Raw genomic sequence first — 25812 nt, 5'->3', positions numbered from 1 at the left:
GATTTGGGGTATTCTTGGGTCACAGTACATATGTCTTGACCTGGTCAGATCTGACCCCATAATGACAGGCGTGGTCTCCTCTATGGGTCAGTGGCTCCATAGTTCTGTAGTGGCATGTGGGCAAAACCCGACGTCTCGCTGCGGTCTGGGCTCTGGACGTGGGAGCACTGAGAGACAGTAACAAAACACTGGGTCTCGCTTGTCCTGCCCTTTGGCCCCCTGGGAAAACGCAGACAGAGGTTTCTGTACTTCTGTGCTCCTTCCCTGATTGCTTCACCTCAATTAAAGGACAAGGTCTAGCATTTGGGAATGTTTGGGGTTTTCCCTGAAATGTTCAGTTTCGGAAGTGCAACGTGAGAAATTTGCTTTCGGACGTTGGGAGAATGTGGTGCTTTGCACAAATCAAACGTCTTCCGACTAAATGTTTTTTAAAGGACATTTTCCTAGGAGAGCATAACTTAAACACCTGTGAGAACTGGGATCTTTTTATTCTCTCCACTGAAAACAAATATATATAGCTGTTGCTAGCTATGTTGTTATCCAATGTATATTACTACAACTCCTACTACTACTACTATGAAACGATCGAGGGGGGGATCTAACTGGTAACACTCATGCAAACAGGAGTGTTAACTTACTCAAGGGCTTATCATTATCATACTACACTTGCAGGGAAATAAATTGAGACCCATGTTAACAGAGGTGCCAGACTTGGAAGTCCTACACATCACATCACTCTCCTTTAATCAGTTTTCACTTTGATTGGAGATAGACTTTGTGTCGTGCCCTGATGGCAGGAGCCTGGCTAATCCCGCTGCCTTCCCTTGGGGCAATATCCTGCTTTGAACTAGCTAGCTGCGGGGGCTATATCCGTACGGTGACTTAACATAAGCACAGGCCTGCCTAAGCCAGCTCTCACCACAGAGACAAATATGCTATGTGGGATCCCATGCTAGCCCTTGGCTGCCAGTGTGTAGCTTGTGTCTTCAGAACTTGACCGGTGTGTAAGTTGTGTGTGTGTGTTTGTGTGGATGTGTCTCTGCGTGTGCGCATTTGTCTGTGTATACGTGTGGGTGTGTGTCATGTGCTAATGTGTGTGTGTGTCTGTGTCTGCGTGTGTCCGTGTGTGTATGGGTTTGTTGTGTGCCTGTGTACGCGCGCGTGCATGTGTGTGTATATGTATGTGTCTCAGTTGTCTATGTGCGTGTGTGTGGCAGGGGAGCTAGCTGTCTTCAGCCAGAGGGCAGCCACCCACCAGGGACCTTATGCGGCGTGTGTTGTTGGTTTGGTTCCCACAGGGAGGGCAGGGAGCAGCTGGAGGGCCAGGGCAGCATCCAGGACAAGATCACGGTGTGCGCCACCGATGACTCCTACCAGATGACCCGGGAGAGGGTGTCCCAGGTGGAGAAGGACAGCTGGAGTCGCTCGGCCATCGAGATCAAGCCCGGTGCCACTTATCCCAGTAAGGCTCTGCCGTCCTATTGGTCCACTGGGTCATGTGACATGTCGGTTTCGTACATTCTTTTCAACAGGTAAAGATTTTTGAACCAGGTAAAGATTAAAGCGGTTTGAATATAACTTGTTGTAATGAAGTTGTTGAAATGATACAACAATTTAAATATTGAATATAAAGTTAAAAGACGAGAGAGAATTATTTAAGGTTGAAGGTTTTCTCCTGTTTATTATAAAGTGAGTAAGAAAGGAAGGCATGGGCGAGAGCAGGGAAGACTAGCAGCAAAGGACAGGCAGGAACACGGTCAGGAATCAAACACCGGGCGCTGCGATAAGGACTGGGCCTTAACGGTACACGCTCTACCAGGTGAACCACGGGGCAGCCACAACACACAGGTTTTCGGTAGGCTTGCGGTATGAACTGTGCAGTGTAAAAGGAAATCCACTTTTTGAAATAATTTACATGTATTTGTGCAAATGGACATTTAGGCCCAATCCCATTTCTACCCCTTACGCCTTCCCCTTCCCCCTTCCCCCTTCCCCCTTCAAAACAAGGGGGAGTGGTAAGGGGAAGGGGGAAGGGGTAGAAATGGGATTGGGCCTTAGCATATCATTTCTCGTGGCTTCATATCTTCTGTCTCAAGTTCAGCATAGGTCAGCACAGCTCCTGCCCTTCAAAGCTCCCCACATCCCATATCTTTATACTGTGGAAGCGGTCCTGCCAGTCTGGTCCTCCGCATTGATCTTATCATTGGATTCTGAACACCTGGGTTCCAGTAGATCAATGAGAAAATAAAATCTTCAGGAAGACATGCATCGGCAGGCCGTTTCCCCCTCCCCTCCCTTTCCCCCTCCTCCTCCCCGCTTCATTTTTGACACGGTTATGCAATATTGTATCTTGACGTGCGTCTAGACGTTGCAGCCAGCGGTGGAGAGACAGACACAGACAGTTAGTAGAGAGAGAGAGAGACAGAGAGAGACAGAGAGAGACAGAGATGGCCACAGAGAGAGAGAGAGAGAGAGAGAGAGAGAGAGAGAGAGAGAGAGAGAGAGAGAGAGAGAGAGAGAGAGAGAGAGAGAGAGAGAGAGAGAGAGAGAGAGAGAGAGAGAGAGAGAGAGAGAGAGAGAGAGAGAGAGGCTCCTGCTCCAGGGTTTGGAACCGTCTGTCTAGCTCTATTGTGTAACATCAGACCTTGGTCGTAGTGTTTGGTTATGAGTTAGCAACATGCGTGCTAACAGGACATATCTAATAACACCAGCTCTTGAACGTTCTCGACCCCCCCTTGCCTGGGGGTAGTAATTGAGAATAGGCCACAGCTACTTTCAGACACGTCCTGACTCATAGCGCACATTTTTCCCAACCCTGACACAGCTGTTATACTTGTGATGTGTTTTCGGTATGGATTTACGGAGAAAGGTAACGGTGCCTTATCTGACGTCAACGCATTCTTGTTGTCGTTGAGGAAAGAAGGCCTAGCCTTTGACCTTCAAAGCACATCTTAACCCTGTAAAGGGATTAACGCAGAGAGATGTCTATCTCCCTTGGCCCTGCTGTGTGTGCCAGAAGCCTGCCGTGGCCTAGCCTTAGCCTAGCCTAGCCTCATGACGGATGTGCAGTTGAAGTTGTTTCAGGGTAGTCCCTAACAGATTTGGTTAGTTGAGTTAAGGCGTAGTTATGGTTTGAAATCGAACGCAACGCGATGACCACGCAGACTTTTTGACGCAGTCGTGAACCTTTTTTGGTTCTGCGGCGGGTTTTAGTTAGCGGACCAATCACAGCCCCTGCTGCTGCGTCTTCTTAACGCAATTTTTGGGAGGCACTTGTCAGGTCCTTGCGCTGGATGCTAGGAGGGTCCCCAAGGACGTAATGGATCTGTGAACCCCCTTGTGTTGTGTCAACGTCCAACCATACCTAAGCCTTTACACTTGAGAGGCGATTCGCCCCTTCGTGTATAGATGTACATAGTTTTAATGATTGCACTCTCAGCCTTAAAGTCGTGTTTTTCCAAATTCATCATTGGGCGTCAAAAAGAGGAGTCGGTTGGGTTCGATTTTCGTTCCATTTGCCGTCTCTGTTGACTTACAGAGTTGCTATTAATGTGAGGGTAATACGCTTTGAATTTATTTCCAACGATTTCCAACGTGTTCCGGGTTTGCCAATAATTCAGCACTATTTTCGGCACAGTGATGATCAGGCAAGCCGCGATGCGCAGCTGACATGTCAGCGTAGACGACACAGCAAGAAGCAGCTGAAATAATAATTGCGCCAGCGGCACATCCCAGGTAGCCTGATGATCCCAGCACCGAAAATGCTCACAAATTATTTGTGGGTTTGCAGATAAACGATAAAAGATTGCGTTGTTACTGGCAATTGTTTTGAATAAGCTACTATTTTTAACACATTGGGCATTTACAGATATCTCGGCGTGTCCCTTTAATCTCACATCAGCCCCATAGACTGGCAATGTGGTTGTTTGTCTCTGGCTGTCGCTGTGAAATGTATGAAATTTCAGCATTTGAATACAATTGTATGAATACAATTAGGGCTGAACGATTAATCAAATTAAAACCGACATCGCAATGTAATAAAATGCGATTAGCAAATCGCAAAGGCTGTGATTAATATAAAAATTACTTTTAACCAAACACATTTGTTACTGTAACTGACTTGGGATCAGTTCGATTCGTATTTCTTTTTCTTTAACAATTCAATAGTTAAATAAAGGTGTTATAATATAAATTCATGCATCAATTCATCTCAACACATAGGCCTGGCCTAAAGGAAAGAGCAGTTTATATGTTGCTTCCAATGTTGTGTTGGTCATACCGTAGAATGATTTATTTATTTCTTATGACAAATGTACTTATTGTAAGTCGCTTTGGATAAAAGCGTCTGCTAAATGCCCTAAATGTAAATGTAAATATCAATTTATTGCTTGTTTAATGAATAATACAGAACATAAGGAGCTTTAGAAAGAAGAATCACATTCTAAATCGCAATATTGTGCGACAATATTGTGATTCTAAATCGCAATCGCATTATTGGTTGAAATAATCGCAATTCGATTTTTTCCCCAAATCGTTCAGCTGTAAATCCAAACCTGCTTCAAGAGCAGAGCTTGTCTTTCTAAGAGAAAGCTTGCGGGGCTGTCCCTATTCCCGCTCATTTCTCCCTACCTTCCAGATAAATGTGTCAAGTTCCCCAAGCGGCCGGCCCCGTACCCTGCCACCGCACCCCCACCTGACCATGGCCTCCTCAAGCACTCCCCCCCCAACCGGAGGGCCCCAGGGCCGCCCGGGGCCCCAGGGGTGGTGACCCAGCGGCCCCTGAAGGAGCGGGTCATCCACCTACTGGCCCTCAAGCCCTACCGCAAGCCTGAGCTGCTGCTATGGCTGGACCGCGAGAGGGCCCCGCCCCGGGACAAGGCCGACCTGGGCCCCGTGCTGGACGAGGTGTGTATGCTTTATGTGTGTGTGTGTGTGTGTGTGTGTGTGTGTGTGTGTGCGTGTGTGTGTATGCGTGTGTGTGTGTGTGTGTGTGTGTGTCTGTGTGTGTGTGGGAGGGGGGGGGGGGGTGGTGAGGGGATGTATCTCAGTGTGTGTGTGTGTGTGTCTGTAAATGTGTTATTTTGTACACGCACACAACATGGAAAGAATGTACCTGCTACTATTGTACGACTGCAAGAGTTTCAAACTACCAGCGATGGTCGGTGTAGTTAAAACAGAGAGTGAGTAAGAGGAAGGTTTTTCTCTATGCATATTTTTCTCTAGTGTGTTTTTGTGGTGTTTTTTCTGTGTTTGAATATGGATATGGGGCATCTTCATTCACATATGTGGGTGTGGCTGTCTGTATGTGCGTTTGTGTGTGTGTTTGTTCACATCAGTGTGTGTACGTGAGTGTGAGTGCACACAGCAGTAAGTGTGTTTTTGTCTGTGTGTGTGTGTTTGTCTGTGTGTCTGTGTGTCTGTGTCTGTGTGCAAGTCTGTGTATGTGCGTGTGTGTGTGTGTGTTTTTTCACATCAGTGTGTGTTTGTCTGTGTGTCTGTGTGCAAGTCTGTGTGTGTGTAGATGTCAGTGTGTGTAATTAGGTCAGCTGTGTAATGACCTCTTGTGAGCTAGTGCTGCTGCAGGGCGGGTCTGCTCTGTCAGAAGACCTCCCACAGATTGATGTCCTCAGAGAAAGGCAATCTGGCTCCAATAGACCAGGGGTTAAAGCGTCCTCACACAGACTGTGAGACCGTCTGTCCGTCTGTCTGTTTGTCTGTCAGTCTATCTTTCTCCGTCTATCTTTCTCTTTCTCTGTTTCCCCATGTCCGTCTGTCTCTGGCACTTTGTATATCTAGGTCAGACTATGTGTGTATCTATGGCTTTCTACCTTTCTGTGGGTCTATCTTTGTCTATCTCTCTCTCTCTTATAGTTCTGTCATGCTTTTATTAGAGGTGTCCTTGGCTAAGCTTTGACATTGCCAAACTGGTTTTCTCGACGTTGTGGAATACTGTTGAATAATTTATCTTTGATCATTCTTTATGCGGCTCAATGATACCAAATTTGGGTTACTTTTAAAATAATCAATTTGCATTTAAGGGTTTCCCAAAGCTACTAACAAACTGATTTATTTTCCACTCTATGACGACATATTTATTCAATTTGACAGAAAATATAGGCTACTATAAGCTTACTATAATATATTCTAATATTATATGCAATTGTACTAATGAATTTATGAAATCGAACAGTTTTCATCCGATTACATATTTACAATACATGATAATGTACCAGTCACCATACCAGAATCATTAAATTTATCATAACAGCGAAAATGCACTAGTACAGAAGGAAGGAAACATTACAGCTGCTGGTGAGATAGTATGCATTTTACTTTATTTTTTGCATTTAATTGTTTAGAAATTAAAAAGACCAATCCCCCACAGAAAAACATTGTATATCATAAAGGCTATTCTAGAAGCCAAGCAATGCCAAGGTCTTACTCATTGGGCAATCCCATTCTTCAAACGCAATGTCCCACTGTTGAGCCATTTTCCCACCAAGACGATTCAACTATAGAGTACTAAAGTGTGACATCACGTTTCCGTAGCAACCGATATTCGGTTCTAAACAAACCAAATTAACCATGGGAAATCCTATGCCACACGAACTCTATATAGAAAAATAAAAAAAAATTGCGAATTGATTTGCGAGTTTGATTTACCAATGATGTAAGTAATATTGAGAATAGATGGTCTTCATATAAAAGAAAAAAAACTAAAGTAACGTCTTCAAACTTTTCTTTTGAATACCCAAGGGGAACACATAAAAGCCTCAACATGTTTCGATTGGTAGTGATTTTCACCTCTTGAAATTGATTTATTTGAAATTTGAAATAAACAACACATGGCAGCATTGAAAACGCAATTTCTCGTTTGGTTGTTTAGAACTGAAAATCCGGTTGCCAGGACAACGTGACGTTTTCACTCTTGTACTCTATTGAAGTTGACGTTGGCTTGATTCCTTTCTCTTGAATATTTGACGTGTTGGAGATTCGAGGTCACCCCTAGTTTAATCTGTGATACATTTGAACAAGCGTATTTCTCTGTTAAAACAGCTTAAGACTGAATCCCACTAAGTCTTAGCAACTCTTTCTTTTTGAAGTCACAAATAAAAATAACATGCCTTTTAAAAGAGAAGAGGGACATATTATCCGGATATTATGCATGTTACACTTTCTGCATTATTCATGGTTCGAAGAATACTAGTTGGGCTCATTTGAAGGATCAAAGCTGGGTTATGTTGTGTTGTGGGAACCACTTTGTGTGTTTTTTTAGAGCAACACGCGATGGGGAAAAAGTCAGCCCATGTGTTGTGTGCTCTATTTAGAAGCTTTTGTTTGTTTTATGGTTGAATTCATGAGCAAAAATCTGCAGCGAATGTTCACTAAACTCAACAGTAAATAAATGAATAATCTTTATTCATCCGCAATGTTCTGTTTAAATATTTGCTCCGTCCCCACATGTCTGCTACTAAGTGGTTCAGTGCTTCCCGGACCAGAGGAGGGCCAATGGATGTAGTGATTACATGAGGAGAGGAGATGGAGGATGTGACCGGTGTGTGAATGTCTTCCAGGTGGCCAGGCTGAGTGCCAAAGACAGCGGCTACCTACTGAGGGACGACTTTTACAGGCTGGTACAGAAGGACTGGCCCGGCTACTCCGAGGAGGAGCGACAGCTGCTGGGCAGACTCCTGGCCAGGTTAGTGCAGAGCCAGGAGATACGCAAATCGGCATCCCTCTGTTTTTGTTTTTTGTTTTTGATGGGTACCTGCAGCTTACCTGTACCAATGGTATTCCAAGCTCCTAAGTTCAACCTTAGGGAAGTATCGCTGTAAGTCGTGTTGGAAAAATTATCTCCCAAGTGATGAAATATTTTTGCGGTAAAGTTGTTAAGTCAAAATAAGCGAGGCAGGCTTTGGTCCAGGAACCACATGCTTTTCCTTGGCTCCGCTTTGCAAACAAAAATGTAAACATTACGTCATGCCTGTGTCGAATTACGGGGCTTGGTGCATTTCCCACTGTAGTCCGTTAAATTCTCAGACCTTCCCCAAAACAGCAATAAGGCACAGCAAACACAGCCAATAGTGTGATGCGTGTTGTGATCGTCTTTGTTACAGGAAGATGCACATGCAGAACATCAGCCAATCACGAACCTCCCTCCCCAGCCCATCCCTTCAGAAGGCCTCAGAGAATCCCACGCAGAATCCCAACGCAGCCAAAAATCGAACAGTGGTACGTCTGTCAAACTTTAATATTTCTTTGTCTTTTGTGAATTTGCTCCCTTGCTCATTTATTTATTAATTTGTTTGCTAGTTAATTTGATTGTTCTTTCTTTTCTCTCTGTTCCCTTTTTTCTCTGTCTCTTTATTTCTGACTTTCTTCCACCATTCCACTTTACTTATTTCTCTCTCTCCTTTTTCACTCGCCTTCTTTCCTTCTCCCTTTCTTCTCTCTTCTCTCCCCAGAAACGCCCAGTGCCTTCAGACCCGCAGGACAGCGGGGCGCTCAAGAAGCCCAGGCTAGTGGACGGCAGGCTAGTGGACGGCAGGCTAGCGGACGGCAGGCTAACGGACGCGAGGCTAGCTGAGGCTAGGCTAGCGTCAGACGTGAGGCTCCGTCCCCCGCTTCCCGTGACAAGCACCACCAACATGACAAAGATCAAATCAGGCTTAGGCCAGACCCCTGCTGTCTCTGACCCCAGCTTCCACACTAAGACTGAGATCCAGGCGACCACAGCTCAGAGCCAAGTGGTAGCCGGTCAAAATGGCTTCCCAATCGTTCACAAACTGTTCGGCTCCCCCTTGGAGCCAGACGCCAGGAAAGAGGGCCCCACCGCCCCGATTGGCCTTCAGGGAGCCGGCCCTGATGCTGGCCAGCCCCAGACACTCGCCTGCAACCAGCACAAGAAGAAGAAGTCCAAAAAGCACAAGGACAAGGAGCGGGAGAGGTTAAAAGACAAGGAAGAGCGTCCGTGGATAGAAAGCAGCCTCGACAAACGCCACAGTAAGGGTCTTTAATCGTGTTGTTTCAGCCCAGTCATGAGGAACGTGATTAAAAAAATCGGTTCAATTGTATAGTTATTCTTTTTTTATTACGTTGAAGCCCATGTTTTGGTACCCAGAATGCTTATTGACGTCCGCTTCCCGGACCAGAGGCAGGCCTTAGGATGAAGTGATTACATGAGGAGAGGAGATGGAGGATGTGACCGTTGTGTGAATGTCTTCCAGGCGGCCAGGATGAGTGCCAAAGACAGCGGCTACCTGGTGAGGGACGGCTTCTACAGGCTGGTACAGAAGGACTGGCCCGGCTACTCCGAGGAGGAGAGACAGCGGCTGGGCAGACTCCTGGCCAGGTTAGTGCAGAGCCAGGAGATACGCAAATTGGCATCCCTCTGTTTTTGTTTTTGATGGGTAGGATCGTCAGCTGGTGAGGTTGTTAAGCCCCCTGCTGAAAGGTTCGGGGGTTCAAACCATGAGCCTCAGCTTACATGTAGCAATTCTATTCCAAGCCCCTAAGTTCAACCTTAAAGGCTTAGTTATTGGTCCCATTCGACGCAATGCAAGGGGATTTACAGACCCATAACGTACTTGAAGACCCTACTTGCGTCAACCCCAAGGGCCTGACGTGCGCCTCCCAAAGATTTTAACCCTGCTTCGAGGCGACGCAGCAGCGAGGGCTGTGATTGGTCCGCTCACTTAAACCCGACGCAGAACCAAAACAGGTTCACGACTGCTTCGACTGCTTCTGCGTGGTCATTGCGTTGCGTCGACGTGGAACCATAACTGAGCGATGAAATAGTTTTGAGCTACAGCTGCAATAATTTTTTTCCACAGATGACCTTACGGTCTCTTTCTCTGTCTTTAAATTGTATTAAGCGCAATTCCCTTAAATTGACTAAGTCAAAATAAGCAAGGCAGGCTTTGGTCCAGGAACCAAGGTGCTTTCCCTTGGCTCAGCTGTAGTACATCGTATCCCGAACGGCTGCTTTTCGACAACTAAGCCCCTATCACATGTTTGATAAAGACTTTCCCCTGCCGCTTTTGCAAACAAAAATGTAAACATTACAGCATGCCTGTGTTGAATTAAGAGGCTTGGTGCGTTTCCCACTGTAGTCCGTTCAATTCTCAGACCTTCCCCAAAAACAGCAGCAAGGTACAGAAAACACAGCCAATAGTCCGATGTGTGTTGATATCTCTGATTTTCTCTCAACTTCTTCCCCTCTCCCTTTCTCCTCTGCTCTCTCCCCAGAACCACCAAGTGCCTTCGGACCCGCAGGACTGCGGGCTCCTAAACAGGCCCCGACTAGTGGACGCCAGGCTAGCGGACGCCAGGCTAACTGAGGCTAAGCTAGCTGAGGCGAGGCTAGCTGAGGCGAGGCTATCGTCAGACATGACAAAGACCAATGCAGGCCTTGGCCCGATCTCTCCTGTCTCTGACCCCAGCTACCACACTAAGACTGAGATCCAGGCGACCACAGCTCAGAGCCAAGTGGTAGCCGGTCAAAATGGCTTCCCAATCGTTCACAAACTGTTCGGCTCCCCCTTGGAGCCGACAAAGCCAGAGGCCAGGACAGCAAGCCCCACCACCCCGATTGGCCATCAGGGAGTTGGCCAGCACAAGAAGAAGTCCAAAAAGGAGCGGGAGAGGTTAAAAGACAAGGAAGAGCGTACGTGGATAGAAAGCAGCCCAGAGCACAAGCAGAGCCTCGAGAAACTCCACGGTAAGGGTCTTTAATCGCTGTGTGTTGTTTCTTTGTTTATTCTTGGTTGAAGCCTACGTTTTGGTACCCAGAATGCTTATTGACGTTTTGACACGCCCACGGCTGTAACTGTGACATTATTGTTTCTATGTTGGTCTGCCTTTACGCAAAGCACTGCAGTCGTTATTTTGAGAGATGACCGACATAATATTGCAGTGATTAAAGTGCGCACAAAAGAACATTACCGCAAAAGAACATTACTGCAAGCTTTGAACCGACTCTCCGAGAAGTGTGTGTGTGTGTGTGTGTGTGTGTGTGTGTGTGTGTGTGTCTGTCTGTCTGTCTGTCTGTCTGTCTGTCTGTCTGTCTGTCTGTCTGTCTGTCTGTCTGTCTGTCTGTCTGTCTGTCTGTCTGTCTGTCTGTCTGTCTGTCTGTCTGTCTGTCTGTCTGTCTGTCTGTCTGTCTGTCTGTCTGTCTGTCTGTCTGTGTGTGTGTGTGTGTGTGTGTGTGTGTGTGTGTGTTCGTGACATGGATGCTTACACAGGGTATTATTTGCTATGCCACTTTTTGTGTGTATGTGTTTGAGCACGTGTGTGTGTGTGTGTGTGTGTGTGTGTGCATGTGTCCGTGTGGCATGTGTGCGTGAGTGTGTGGTTTTCATGGATGCTCACAGGGTATTATTTCATATATCACTTTCTGTCCGTGTGTGTGTGTGTGTGTGTGTGTGTGTGTGTGTGTGTGTGTGTGTGTGTGTGTGTGTGTGTGTGTGTGTGTGTGTGTGTGTGTGTGTGTGTGTGTGTGTGTGTGTATGTGTTTCTCCCCTGAGCTCACAGTGTGTTATGTGCCTGATTGACTCAATAACAGCTCTGTGCAGTACAGTCTCCTGACACCCTCAAGCACTATCTGCCATGCCCACTGCTGGGCACACACACACACACACACACACACACACACACACACACACACACACACACACACACACACACACACACACTCACACTCACACTCACACTCACACTCACCTGAAACATAACAACGCTTTGCGTAACATTTTGCTATTGGGTGTGTCTTTTGGATGAAAACATTTTTTAGTATCTAATTTCATTGTTTTTTTTACTATTTTTTTCTCACAGATCCTGAAATTATCAATGCTGTGCCATCTGAGGAGAAACCGGACTACGTTCTGTGAGTTGTTTCACGGTTCTATAGTATTACAGTTTGCATAAACATGTTGATGTCACAGTTGTGTGTCAGAATGAATAATGTTAATTATTTTATAGGTACACATTAGATTCGAAACTTTAGGTAGAAGGTAGCAGAAATTGTCATTATTGTAGATTGGTTACACTGAAATAATAGAATGCAGTATACAAAAATAAGTGGCGCTACAGTGAGGTAGAAAAGCATTATGGTGCCACCTTGTGGAGATGAGTGGGAAGAGCATAGAAATAATTAAAAAGATATATATTCTGACAAGAGAAGGAGAACAATGAGCTCCCATATCTTCCATAATGACAAACACAGACATACTTTTCCAACATTACATGTATTGAGGTCTTGACCCCCGTTTTTAGGAAATACCCCAGCATCGTCACTTTGGAGCAGCGTGAGGGCTACCAGACGGACTTCTGCAGCGAGTACAGCGAGTACATTGACCTGCACTCCCGGATCGCCACCATCACACACATGTTCGTTCAGCTGGCCTCCAAGATCAAGAGCCTCTCGCCAGGGACACAGCAATACAAGGTACGGCAAAGACAGGCACAAACACCACTGCCTATTGTCATAACTCACACACACTACTTATCACAGTTCTGATATCTCATAACCATACATACTACTTATCACAATTGTTATAACTGACAACCATACATGCTACTTATCAAAATTGTTATAACTCATTACAATACATACTATTCATCACAATTGTAATAACTCGTAACCATGCATACTACTTATCACAATTGTTATACCTCTTAACAATGCATACTATTTATCACAATTGTTATAAATCATACCCATACATACTTCTGATCAAAATTGTTGTGACTCAAAACAATACATACTGATTATCGCAATTGTTATAACTCATAACCATACATACTACTTATCACAATTGTTTTATAAACCAGGAACTGGACTACAAATGGGACCCCACACATAACTCATAACACAGAAAACTAACTTAACCTAACATTTATTCTATTTATTTAATATCAACAAATAATAATGCTACGCAGTAGTGTGGATGGCTGCTTCATGTATGATACCTTGAAGACATATCATCCAGACCAGATCAGTCAACAGGTTTAAGGCAGTTAAACTATTAACTTTATAACCTCCTAAACCCGTGACAGGTGGCCATCACACCATTCATAACTAAGTGTTCAACATAGTTTCAACACGTACAAACTAGGGCTGTCAAGCGATTAAAATATTTAATCACGATTAATCGCATTAATGCCATAGTTAACTCACGATTAATCGCGATTCATCGTAAAAAAAATGTCTATGCTAAATATCCCTTGATTTCTTTGTCCCATGAATTTTTCTCATTTTAATGCCCTTATCAACATGGAGAAGTGCATCGGCTTGCCTTGTGCAAAGTTTTTTTTATTGATAACAACATTGGCATATACTGATCAAAACAGGACGGTACAAAAAAAAAGCCTATAATGCAATTAAACGTTGAACATACAAAGATATGCCTTGAACATAGCCGTCAGGCTACTGCTTCTTTGTTTTGAGCCCAAAAAAAAAAAAAAAATAATAATAATAATAATAATTTGCGTTAATCGCGCGTTAAAAAAATTAACGTTGTTATAATTGGTTTGCGTTAATGCCGTTAATAACGCGTTTAACTGACAGCTCTAGTACAAACATGTTAAAGATGCCGCAAATGTTTTATTTGATCATGGGCAAATGTGTGTGCATTATAACATTATAATATAATAGATAAGAGTGATGGTATTATTTCAGAAGTACTTTAGGCATGTACAAAGCCTCACATACACATACAAAAGGACCTTTGCATGCAGCACATACATACAACCCCCATTAGTGGCCATTTTAACAATGCACCAACATATTTTAGTGACGTATGCACATAAACCATAGCCCTGCATGCAACAACACATAATAATAAATAACAGCAAAAACAAACCAACTCACTTCAGCTTACTAACATTATTGATTTGTGAAAGCTTGTATTCCAAGTAAATGTTTTGTCTTTTGTATATTCTAGATAATGGAAGACCAAATAATGGAGAAGTACAAGAAGTATAGGAATGTAAGTATTGCAATATTGTCTCTGTCCAGTCTAACTACCGGTAGACAACCTTTGGCTCAATGACAGCTTTTTTTTGATTAAGTGAAATAAAAAAATGTTTTTAGTGTAGGACTAACCCTAACCCTAATCCTGAAAACCAGGAATAACCGAATAGTTGAATGTATTTTTTGGAGAAACCATGTCTCCTCCTGGCACACATTATTCTTGTTAATTCAAATTTACCCAGCCTGCTCAAATCCTAAACACGGAATGAATATCTTTGTGATTGGCTGTTGTTATGAAGCCGTGGGGGGGAGGCTGTGAGTTGATTGGATAAATTGTGCCGCCAAATTGACATAACAATTGAAAGCGAAACGCTCCAAGCATGGCTAGAATTGAAATTAAATACCTTCTGCCTTTTACATTCGCTTGCTTGCTTTTGGGATATTTTTTTTTTTTCAGCGCAGACAAAGAAATTCACGAAAGTCTAGTTAATAGGTGTTTAATATTTGAACCCCCAATGTCCACTGTATACCTTTAAAGTCTACCTTCAAGTCCCTGTGTGTCATTTTGCTGTTAAAATGGCTCGATGGTTAATTGGAACACTTGAAGGCTAACATTCCTCTCTGTCGGCCCCCTGCAGAAGTTCCCAGGCTACCGGCAAGAGAAGAAACGCTGTGAATATCTTCACGAGAAGCTTTCTCACATCAAACAGCTCATCACAGATTACGACGTCACGCAGACCTCCACCTCCTCGTAGCAGAGGCTCCTCCCCCCACGTGTGACCCACTCATCACTGGGATGGGAGAGTCCCTACTTTACATAAAAGAACAGTTTGGCTTTAAAGATGAGAATAAAGTAGTTCTCGCTTTAAGCAGCCTTGGGATCTTACTTCTAGGGTCGTGGCGGAGGATGAATGGATGAAGCTGTGAGTTGCTTTAAAGACACACAAGGTGACTCTGTCAACTCTCTGGACTGTTTTAGGTCCATTCGCTTCAAAGTCTAGCCACTCTGCTGTCCGGAATCAAAACTCTACAGGAAAAAATATCACTCACATTTCAGAGATTACTTTTAAAGGTACCGCCCTTTGTGCTCGCATATTAATGAATGCATATAAAGTTAAGCGATATAATTGATTATAGTTTTTATTTTATTTTGATTACTATTATATGTATCATTTTTATTCTTGTTTTTTGTTGTTATTATTATTATTATTATTATTATTTTTATTATTATTATTATTATTTTTATTATCATTATTATTATTATTATTATTATTATATTACTATCTATTGTCGTTTAAGAAATTTGTTTAAGTTTATGAGGTAGTGAAAATTACATACCAATTCGGAATTCACGGCATGTTTTTCATCCGTTCAAACCATCCTTAATGCAAGCAAAACAAAATGTAATCTAGGAAATATAGCAACTGATTGACATTGGATTACACAACCTCTTGTGCATCTAACATCTCGATTTCAACCCTTATTCCATGTCCGAACCGTAATTTTCTTCGCCTGTGAAGCGTAGGTTGTGTATCCTGACCTTTTGACATAGACAGAATTTCTGATTCAAACGCATACGCATGTACGCGAGTTTGGATACAAGAAGACTGAATCCGATAGACTTTATGATCAGTGCATCGGTGGATCTTCAGAATGATAAGAATCTTTTAGAATCAGAAACGTATGAGAAACGGTAGAAGAAGTGGTGGAAAAGCTAATGAGAAAACTGTGCTTTATTTTATTACAATGAAAGTATTTACCATACCCCTTCCTTTTGAACGACCATCAAGGGACCAAAAAGGCAAAAGCCTGTAGACCACTGACGCACACTTTTTGATAAGCATTATCTTTTTGCAGTTTATCTATATTATTAATTACAGCATATCATGTTTTGTAGACACGCGTCGGAAATGTCTCTTTTTTTCATTTTTGTAATGCCCTGGACTACTGATGTATTTATTTAACACTAATCTATGTTCTGAGTCCTCAAACACTATCTGTTATGTGTTCTCAAACACTATCTATACCATGAAGACATTTTGAGGGGGACTGAGAAGAACAAGATGGTACAACTAGGAAGAGGATTTTATCTAATATCTAATCTGGTTTGGCTTCCAGTGTCCACTGGAGAGTCGTTTGAATCTTTGTCACGTCCTACGCAACTGGGCCTGTTTTTGAAGGAACCTTTGAGACCATATTGGTCTAAAACAAATATATGTAAGTTGGTTCCAACCTGCTGTGGTGAAAGGTGGAGGAGGCCTGCCACTCTTCAGTTGGTCACAATAGCCCCCAACACAATGCCGTTGGAAAGTGTGCTGTCTGAATTGACATTCATGTTGTACTATAATTTTTCATCGTTGGTTGCAGCCTTGGCACTGAATGTCAAAACACACAGCCGACAAATTAGAGGCCTTAAGAAGACACGACCAATCAATCAAGCTGACAATTGTTATGGTTCTCATTATCCTCTTCTGACATCTGCTATCTGCCTTAATGGATTTATTATGCCGAGAGCTGTGTCCACATTTAGTACTACACAATTAGGGAGAACTTCCTCTCATTGACTCTCTCTACTTAGGAAGATTCCAATATGACTTTCACAGGGAGTCTTTGATTTGTAGCCTATCACAGAAGAGGATGTTGTTGATTGACTGAACCCTATGATTAAGTGTACCAATGTAACTATTGATGACATTTCAGGTACTTTGAATACTGTAACATTTCCTGTTCCAGGTAAAAAAAAAAAGGCACATTGCCTTTTGCCAACGTGGTTGTGAAGCAGGATTTTCAAACAGAGAAATCCCCAGATGGACTTTGGAGTTTGATGACAGTGTTTTTTTCTAAGAGTGACGGCTTTTGATTTGAAGACTTTGTACAATTTGTTCTGGGTAAAAGAATCACTGTTCTGTCCGAGTGCGATCAAAACCAAACTTGCTGACAACAACGTTGGGATGGGATTGTGTGTGTCTCCAGCGACCACCAGTGTGTGCACTGCAAAATATGTGTTAAATGTGAGGCTATAGTACCTGCTGAAGGAAAGCTGTGTTTCGCTCACAGGTAGTATAAAAGGAGATTATGCATTCAATTGCATTGTTTATAAATTGCATTTTACAAATGTATACTTTCTCTGTCTGAATTCAAAAGAATAAAAAAAAAGATTCATTGCAAGGCTGGCCTTAAATTGTATTCTTGATTCCCGCCCCACATACACACGCTCGCACACACACACAAACAGATAATCGACCAGAATTAACATGATGAATCGGAAAGAAGGCACAGTTACCATTAGTGCACGGAGAGCAAACGCCGTCTACAAGACAAAAAACTCATCAAAAGGTATCCAAATCCACATCAATAATGCCTTGTCATTGTTTGAAAAATAAAACAAATGTAACCTCAGTTGAAGACCATATATTTGCGTTTGGATATATATGATGGGCATTAATCAGCTTGTGGCTTTCATGTTTGGCTTGCAATATTGTCGGGCTTTTATTTGATAACACGTGGTCTAAAGCCGGTGTTGGCCCCAATGTATGATTAATTTGACAGTAGGCGAAATAAGACCGTTTGAAAGTTTTGAAAAGTTTATGAGGCTTTCTGAAGCCGCTCTTCTCGGACCATGGTTCTATTGTGTTTTTGGAAGAGAAACGGGACTGCTGTGAGCCTGTGACAATGAGGACGTGTAGGCTGAGAGAGGAGCCTGAATTGGAGCGTTATTTTGCAAACCTTAGTGCAATTTCCGGTCTCTAACTTCCTGAGATGTATAGGCCAGCCACAGTACCTGGAGTGAGAAAAATAAGAATGTCACAAAATAACTGAAACAACGACCATAAATATGGATTTATTGATGACAAAAAAAATACAAAACATGAAAGCAATATCCAAAACCAAATGTCTCAAAGGTAATATCGGAAGTTACGCACTCTCTCGCCACGCTGATTAGCCGTTCCTTCGTGAAACGAGAATGCAGGCGAGTTGAGATGAAACGAGGAGCGGGATGTTGCCATGGCGACAGGAAGCGTAAACAAGGCTAGCGGCGGTGGTGGTAGTGGTGGTGATCAGATAAGGAGCTCTACCTGGGGAGGTCTACCGTGATAAGGTAAGGAGTATACTTGGAGTGGGGGGGCTTATCAATTTAGAACAAGTATGTAATCTATCTCTAGGCCTACGTTATATTATACGCGCATGTTGGATATGTAGGCTGATAGTTCATCAGGAACATAGATGTAATTAGCCAAGTTGATCAGTTTGAACCCAAGTCTGATGTCCTGACATTCCTCGCTGTGTCACCACAAAAATATATTATTATTATAATGGTAGCTGAAACACTGTATTAATAAACTAATAAATACAGGTTGCTGAGTTGACCTAAAGCAGAGAAGTACACAATGGCTATCCCTGAGCCCTCTGAGCAAGACTGGGGTGAGAAAGACAGCGAGAGTTTTCTGACCGATCCTGAAGAACTCTGGGATCGACTGCCCCAGCCTTACCGCATGATCGACAAGGTCCTAGACATATTACTAGGCACGGCCTGGGAATCAATCCTGAAAAGAGAAACAGCCAGGAGTGCATCCCAGAAGAAGCATCCTAATCTCATGCTGTCCGCTGATACAGAGGTACATGAACATCATGCTTTGTTTGCTGTTGTTGTTCTTTTTCTTGCTAGTAGTAGTAGTAGTATATGTGGCAGTGCAGATATCTTCAAAAATAACATCCCTCTCTAATCCTGCGTGCAGGTACACAGGTAGATAGACTAATTGTTGTGGTTGTCATTATATTATTATCAGCTGTATTAGATTGTATTTCGGGCTGTTATAAAGACATTTTATAATTTGCATTATCGTAGTTTACATTATGTACATCCTTTATTTGCTTGAATTAAACAATCAATAACGTCACCCATTTTTAGTGGCCCTTTTTATTATTTCCAACTCAGTTATAGGCTCCAATCCATACATGGACTTGTTTATCTCCCAAGACACACAACCCGCTTGGCTACCTCGCCTCACTGGCAGAAAACACTGGTGAACACTGTGAACATGTCTGTCTGTCCGCTGCCCGTCTCTCGGTCTGTCTGTCTGACCTCTGCCCGTCTCTCTGGCTGTCCGTCTCTCTGTCTGTCTGCCTGTCTGTCCGTCTGGCCATCTGTGTCCGTCTGTCTGCCTGTGTCTGTACGTCTGTACGTCTGTCTGTCCCTCTGCGGGCGTCTCAGCTCCCAGAGTGCACCAGCTGCCTGGCGTGCTCAGGCGACGGCCGGTACCTGGCCGTGGGTCACTCCCAGGGGGTGTCTGTGAGCTGCGCCGTCTCCCTGGCCTGCGTCTCCTCCTGGCTCGAGGACGGGCTGGACATCACCGCCATTCGGATGACGGGCGTCGGCCAGGAGGCCTATCTGATCAGCACCGTGGATGATATGGGTGAGTGACAGGAGGGGGGACGGGGGCGGGATAGTCTAGTGGTCAGGGTGTTCAAGCAGATCACAGATGAAAGGTGGTTGGTTTGGTTTCAACCCCGATGTCCGCGGCCTACCTGTCCTTGAGCAAGGTGACTAAAGCCCCAACTTGCTCATGCGATGCATCTATATGAATAAATCACGGAGTGGCTTTGGATAAAAGCATCCTCTAAGGGAAAACTAGGGAATGGTAAATGTGTCCTTTATCCCTCTCAGCTCAACTGTCAGTTCATTCAGTCTTAGTGACGTTCCTTTGTGCTTTCTCTTCTATTTACCCACATATTAACCTGACCTCGGAGCGAGTGTATTTACCATGAACTGTTATTGCAGGTGTCGCCAGAGTCTTCGCGCTTAGCGCTGAAAAGATATACCTACTCAAGATCGTCAACAAGACGGTGTGTATGGTCATGGTAATAGTGTCACGGACTCACAGTGGAGCCTATGTGCTAATCCTGCCATTATAAGTGCAGTCATGGATGAATCAGCGATACATTTGTAAAGGAGGCATTGTCAAAGTCAAAGTGTGAAAGCTTCTAATTTAGTTGAAAATATGTATTTTCATCCACTTTATTTTTTCAGTTTTTTGAATGATGTCATCCTGTTTTTTTAAATGTATTTAAAATAGGAAATCTGAGTGACGGAAATTCTTGTCTTTATCAGGAAGACATCAACCAGAGAAATGTGTGCGTGACCTTTGACCTTTCTGAAGGTGGCGATTTCGGGGCGGTGTTAATGAGCTGTAAGGTCCTTCATCTCTGTACCGATGGTTTTATACAGGCTACATTGAGCCAACCGCATGCTCAGATGTGTAAAATATCATTATCTTTTGTCACAGGCAATGGTGCTTTTTGGTTGGACATCTATAATTTCCCCCTAAAATCCTGGCTTGCAGACTTGAAGCAGGCAGCACCTCAGTCCCAGGTGATGAAATTCTACGTCTGACGTGTATTACATTGTATGTTAATGTCAGTAAATCTTGTTCCTTTCTTTAGTAAAATGTGTACTTTTTCCCATTAGCACCTTCTAGTGGCTTGGGGAGGAGTAGCAGTCATTATTTTCAGATGGGGGTGTCAAAAATGGACCAGAATATTCCTCTATATGGATCGTTTTGTTCTTGAGATTAGATTTAGCTGCAGTAGAACATTTACATTATTCAGGATGAAGGTTACATTTGACATTTACTTTCATCATCCATTCATTCAGAGCCAGAGAAAAACGAGTATTTTTCTTGATGCATTCAAATGCACAAAAATAAGCCCAGTTGAAGCCATAGAGATTGTAAAATAAAGACAAAACTATAATTCTAGCCATTGGTCTTTATTTCCTCATGAACAGAAGCCGACAGTTGGAGATGTTAATTGGACTCATTGCTCAGTGCTGATGAAGATCACCTCAGGCAAATTACCAACAGGTAGAATTATAGTACAGCAAAAGCACCTTGAGAACTAAAATGTAGCCAAAATGCATATGTGTGTGCGATATAGCCCAATATCAGCAGGCCGATTATATAGACCGATTTTGGCCTATCACAGATAATTGGGTATCGATATGCACCGATTTATGATTGTAATTACCTCTTTATAAATCCTCTACTGTCGTGGTCGAACCTCTTAGTACTTTAACTAAGCACATTCACGTGATAAACACTCCCAGCATTAACAGTTTTACATCATGTTCTGAGTGAAGGTTCGTAGCTCCTCCCCATACTACAGCTCATTGGTTCCTTTAACTCATGGTTTTATGATGATGCTGCTGTGTCCCAAAGCATTGCTGGAGGGAGAGCAGCAAATCCCAAGGAGCTGTTCTACCTCCAGGATACCGCAATATATATACTGAGGGTATATATCATATATATATATATATATATATATATATATATATATATATATATAATTATATAATAATTATATATAATACTTATTATATAATAATATATATTTTTTAAATATCAGCCAATCTATCAATATCTGTATTCTGTACTCCCAATCGGTATTAGCTCCTAAAGTACGGTATTGGTCGGGCTCTAGTGTGTGTGTGTGTGTGTGTGTGTGTGTGTGTGTATTTGTGTGTGTGCTTGTGCAACACAATTTGCATTCAGCTCATATTCGTCCACCACTTCGCGCTTCTGGTGATTTTGTCTGATTTTGTATCGGTTTGATCTTTGCATTTTCAACACAACAGAATGCATGTGCTTCTTTGCAGGAAAAACACTTCAGAATCCAGCGGAGCTCTTAAAGAAAGCAGAGCAAGTCGGTGGTATGGGTTCTGGACAGAACCACATGATCGGTGTTCACCAGTGGAAGGATCAAGACGCTGCGTTCAGGTCCAAGTACGGGTCCAATTCAGACCACGTGGGAACCCAGCCTCGGTACAGTAGAGAGTTCAAAGACAGTGTCGGTCGTTACTTATTGATTCTGTCAAAGGCAAGGCCAAGTTGATCTAATTAGGATATACATTGAGATCATATAGCGATGATGTAATGCCAACTGCATTCATATAACTGTGTATGATACATTTCTGGAGATGATTCGACTCGCAAGTGCAAAGAGTGCGTTAAAAGCCAAATGGCATCCACCGTCAGTTTTATAAAGCAGGCTGGCTCCATTCAGGCTTCCACTCTGCCCACTGAGACCTGCATCATTACTCTGTATTTCAGCCTTGGCAGCATGCACTTCCTGCAGCTGTGTGGAGTGGCGGGTGGTTCAGGTGCAGAAGCGACCACCACCCAAACAGGTTTGTGCGAGTTAAGGCTCTGGGCTGCAACAGAGATAAAGAGGAGAATTTATAATTAGGACCATCATTTGATTATTTGGGATACAAAGGTACTCTACCAATCCGAAATAACCACAAGGGCTGTTATTCAGCGTCGTCATCGATGTATGGATGAGAGGGACGCATTGGGCCCTGTGTTATAAAATAAGTAACTGTGATTACAAATAATCACAATGCGAAAAAGGTGTACAACCATGTTGCCTGCCAAGGCTGCCAGCTGAGAGCACACTGAGAGAGAGAGAGAGAGAGAGAGAGAGAGAGAGAGAGAGAGAGAGAGAGAGAGAGAGAGAGAGAGAGAGAGAGAGAGAGAGAGAGAGAGAGAGAGAGAGAGAGAGAGAGAGAGAGAGAGAGAGAGAGAGAGAGAGCGACAGAGACAGACAGACAGACAGACAGACAGACAGACAGACAGACAGACAGACAGACAGACAGACAGACAGACAGAGGGAGAGAGTGGGTCAGACAGAGGGACGGAGGCACTCAGTAAGAGAGTGAATGGGAGACAGCCCTCATACACTTGTGGTCAGCATCAGGTGCATGATGTTATCTCAGCCATGCCAGCGGCAGAAACTAAACAACACCCCAACTAGTCAGGCATGGGTGTGGTATTGGCATTTTTAGTGGAGAGCTGTGGTGATGCCATGGTCCAATTAAGTTAAGAAGAGCTTATAACAGCTTCCATAGAAGGATTTGACACAAAAGCCCCAAGAAATCAGGACTTCATTTTGGCCTAATGCGGGATGTATCAATGCTATGGCCTACCAGTTGAGCAAGACAGGAGCCGACAAAACTCACTCTCTTAAGCTGCTCAATTGTAATGGCCTACTTCTCAAGAGCTGTGTATTTAATAGAGAAGACGATGCATTAGCGATGCATTAGAGGCGCTACATTATTTTAGCTTTGACTGTTGAATCGGTAAATGTGATGTGCGATGTGCAGCTCTGTAATGACTCACTACCACTGAGTGTGTGTGTGTGTGTGTGTGTGTGTGTGTGTGTGTGTGTGTGTGTGTGTGTGTGTGTGTGTGTGTGTGTGTGTGTGTGTGTGTGTGTGTGTGTGTGTGTGTGTGTGTGTGTGTGTCAGTGTGTGTGGGCTCTCAGTGTGTGTGTGTGTGACATGATCCAGTCAGCGTGGTTCTGGATCTGTAACCTCCTCAATGTCAACAGTGACACATGATTGATCCAAGAATAGTCATCCTGAAGTCCCGACCATCGCCCCCCGGCCACCCCCCTATTGAAGCTGTGTCTGTCTCCCCCAGTCCAGCGATGGTTGGTGGACGGTCTGCTGAGTCACTAGCTTGGCCCCTGTCTCTACTGCTTGAGTGGCCTTTCTCTGAGCCCCGAACCGCAGCGCAGAGCCATGCGTCACCAAGCTCTTAGTCAGACCTTTGTGTCTTTCTTAATATATATATTTATTTTTTGACAGACACTTTTTTTTCTTCTTTCATTAACATTTAAGAAGATGAATCGTGGAACATATTTTAAAGCCCCTGTTAATTAAATCATATAATAGCCATTTAAAGGGCATTGGTGGATGATGTGTTGATGAGAGGAGTACAGTCTCTCTGGTCCTATATATCCTCTTAGGTGAGGTGCCAGAGTCTATTTGCCTTTGGTGGACGGGCAGCCATAACCTTCTCCAGTATTCCCTGTGCAAGGCAAAGGATAAACACGGTAGGATTTTCTCTGTTACAATATTGGTATTGTGAAATGCAAAACATAAAAAAAAGGAAAATTATTTCGAATTGACGACCGATTACCAGCGACTAAAGCCAGGTACTGGTCAATTCATAATTTGTATGTTTTCTCTGTCGCTCACAGCGGGCAGGTCTGAATGATATTGAAACCGTTGTATTGAGTCTTGATTTTGAGTGTTGGGTGTGGTTGGGTTGAGATGTGGATCCTAGACCAGCCATGCTGTGGCCCAACGCTCAGGAGATTGTCTGCTCCGCCGTCAGCCAGAGCACCCGCTTCATCGCCCTGGGTCTGGAGCCGGACCTGGTCTCAGTCTGGGACAGGCAGACAGGTCAGTTATGAGAGCTGGACTAATGCCGTTTTCATTACTGGTATGTACTTTCTGTACACTGTGGCTATCCAAATGAGGCGCGTATTGTGTGTATGAAAGGCTTTTTGAAACCGCCCGTACCCCTGGACTTCACTTTGATGTTTCCCTGCTTTGAAAGTGAGCAGCAAGTGGGTCTCAGTGGTGTCCACCTTCTATTGTTGTCTTCCATCAGTGAGCTTATATGCATGCCCTTTCTCTTAGGCTTTCGGTCACTCCCGTTGCATTATTCATGTCCTTAGTGTAATATTCCTGCGTGATCTTTTTTATTTCTGTTATGTCCCTGGGCCACTGTCGTTACATGATTCATGTCATTAGTGTTATATTCATGTTCCATTCCAAGGATACCCATGCCATTTCCGCCCGGCACTGAGAGATCAGCAACGATGATAACACTCCTATTAATTAAATCACTGACTCCTTTTCAAAGACGGTGAACTGCGACGTGCGACCTCGCCATTTTTTACATCTGCTGCAACACCATTAGCCGAGGCATGCACAGAATCGGAATGACTTTTCAGTGCCGATGTGTGATCTCAAGCAAGGTAGTGCTTTCACTCCTTGTACTCTGCGTGTCTTCCTCTTGCAAAGCTGAGACATTATGTCAAAGGGGCCAGCCACACTTTAGCCAACGTTTATCAAAAGTGACATCCATTTCGTTTTTGGATCTTTTTTCAAGCACATCATTAAGGAGGGGACTGTAGAAGTTGGGCATCTTACCCAATAAAAGAGGATGCGAAACCGCATGTTGCAAGGTAGACTGCAGTTGTCGGTCGCGGTTCACATTTCTGGGATGGGAGTGAAGCTCTTCAACCACTGCGCCATCCTGCCCTCTAGTATTTCTTTGCGTGCAGGCTCAGCGTTAGCTTGTTTTGTCCTGGCCGCGATCTGACGGCCCAGTGAGCCCTCTGTGCTGCTTGTTTCAAGAAGTGGGGGGATATTTTTAGTACACTCCCCCGCGGCCTCATCTCTTCAAGTCACTCAGTCAACTTCAGAAAGCTAGGGTTGTTTCTCCCAGGCCGCTAGAAACAGGCTTTTATTTCAGCACAGGCCAGGACACCCTCGCCCTGTCTCTCTCACCCTCGCCCTGTCTCTCACCCTCGCCCTGTCTCTCTCACCCTCGCCCTGTCTCTCTCACCCTCGCCCTGTCTCTCTCACCCTCGCCCTGTCTCTCTCACCCTCGCCCTGTCTCTCTCACCCTCGCCCTGTCTCTCTCACCCTCGCCCTGTCTCTCTCACCCTCGCCCTGTCTCTCACCCTCGCCCTGTCTCTCTCACCCTCGCCCTGTCTCTCTCACCCTCGCCCTGTCTCTCTCACCCTCGCCCTGTCTCTCTCTCTCTCTCTCCAGGCTCGCCCCTGTCTGTGGTGGTGGTCTCGGCGGCAGACAGTGTCCTCACTCGGGTGATGTTTGTGGAAGGCGGAATCCCTGCAGCGTTTTCCCGCCGGGTGCACCTGGTGGTCTCTTGTAGGAGCGGGACCACCCTCACGCTCACCGCCGGCGCCTCGGCAGCCGTCAGCGGCGCCGAGACCCTCGGAGCTAGGTGAGCAGAGCTAGGTTAGCG

At 44.1% G+C, this 25812-nt stretch overlaps 2 protein-coding genes across 3 annotated transcripts in view; both read left to right on the top strand.

The window, feature by feature from the left end:
* LOC115558703 (RNA polymerase II elongation factor ELL) overlaps nt 1-17145 on the top strand; it is a 37379-nt gene extending 20234 nt beyond the window's left edge. The window contains exons 4-14 of the mRNA XM_030377079.1: nt 1299-1462; nt 4637-4905; nt 7575-7699; nt 8118-8232; nt 8466-9003; nt 9228-9352; nt 10249-10720; nt 11833-11884; nt 12274-12445; nt 13944-13988; nt 14611-17145. Coding sequence (XP_030232939.1) covers nt 1299-1462; nt 4637-4905; nt 7575-7699; nt 8118-8232; nt 8466-9003; nt 9228-9352; nt 10249-10720; nt 11833-11884; nt 12274-12445; nt 13944-13988; nt 14611-14727 — 2194 coding nt within the window. The 3' untranslated portion in view covers nt 14728-17145. The remainder of the gene's footprint in view (nt 1-1298; nt 1463-4636; nt 4906-7574; nt 7700-8117; nt 8233-8465; nt 9004-9227; nt 9353-10248; nt 10721-11832; nt 11885-12273; nt 12446-13943; nt 13989-14610) is intronic.
* Nucleotides 17146-17912: 767 nt separating this feature from the next.
* The window catches only part of wdr93 (WD repeat domain 93), a 10072-nt gene continuing 2172 nt past the window's right edge, over nt 17913-25812 (top strand). Inside the window, exons 1-12 of one of the 2 annotated variants that reach the window (XM_030378002.1) lie at nt 17913-18071; nt 18327-18588; nt 19185-19386; nt 19752-19816; nt 20082-20160; nt 20257-20342; nt 20757-20832; nt 21624-21750; nt 22078-22154; nt 23777-23863; nt 24084-24215; nt 25599-25791. In XM_030378002.1, coding sequence (XP_030233862.1) covers nt 18361-18588; nt 19185-19386; nt 19752-19816; nt 20082-20160; nt 20257-20342; nt 20757-20832; nt 21624-21750; nt 22078-22154; nt 23777-23863; nt 24084-24215; nt 25599-25791 — 1352 coding nt within the window. In that variant the 5' untranslated portion in view covers nt 17913-18071; nt 18327-18360. Of the gene's footprint in view, nt 18072-18326; nt 18589-19184; nt 19387-19751; nt 19817-20081; nt 20161-20256; nt 20343-20756; nt 20833-21623; nt 21790-22077; nt 22155-23776; nt 23864-24083; nt 24216-25598; nt 25792-25812 lie in introns of both variants that reach the window. The other variant, XM_030378001.1, reaches the window with a different exon arrangement.

Source organism: Gadus morhua, chromosome 14 (assembly GCF_902167405.1).
Source record: "Gadus morhua chromosome 14, gadMor3.0, whole genome shotgun sequence".
Taxonomy (NCBI): Eukaryota; Metazoa; Chordata; class Actinopteri; order Gadiformes; family Gadidae; genus Gadus; species Gadus morhua.
Note: the sequence above shows the minus strand (reverse complement) of the source record. Positions and strands in the feature narration are given on the sequence as shown.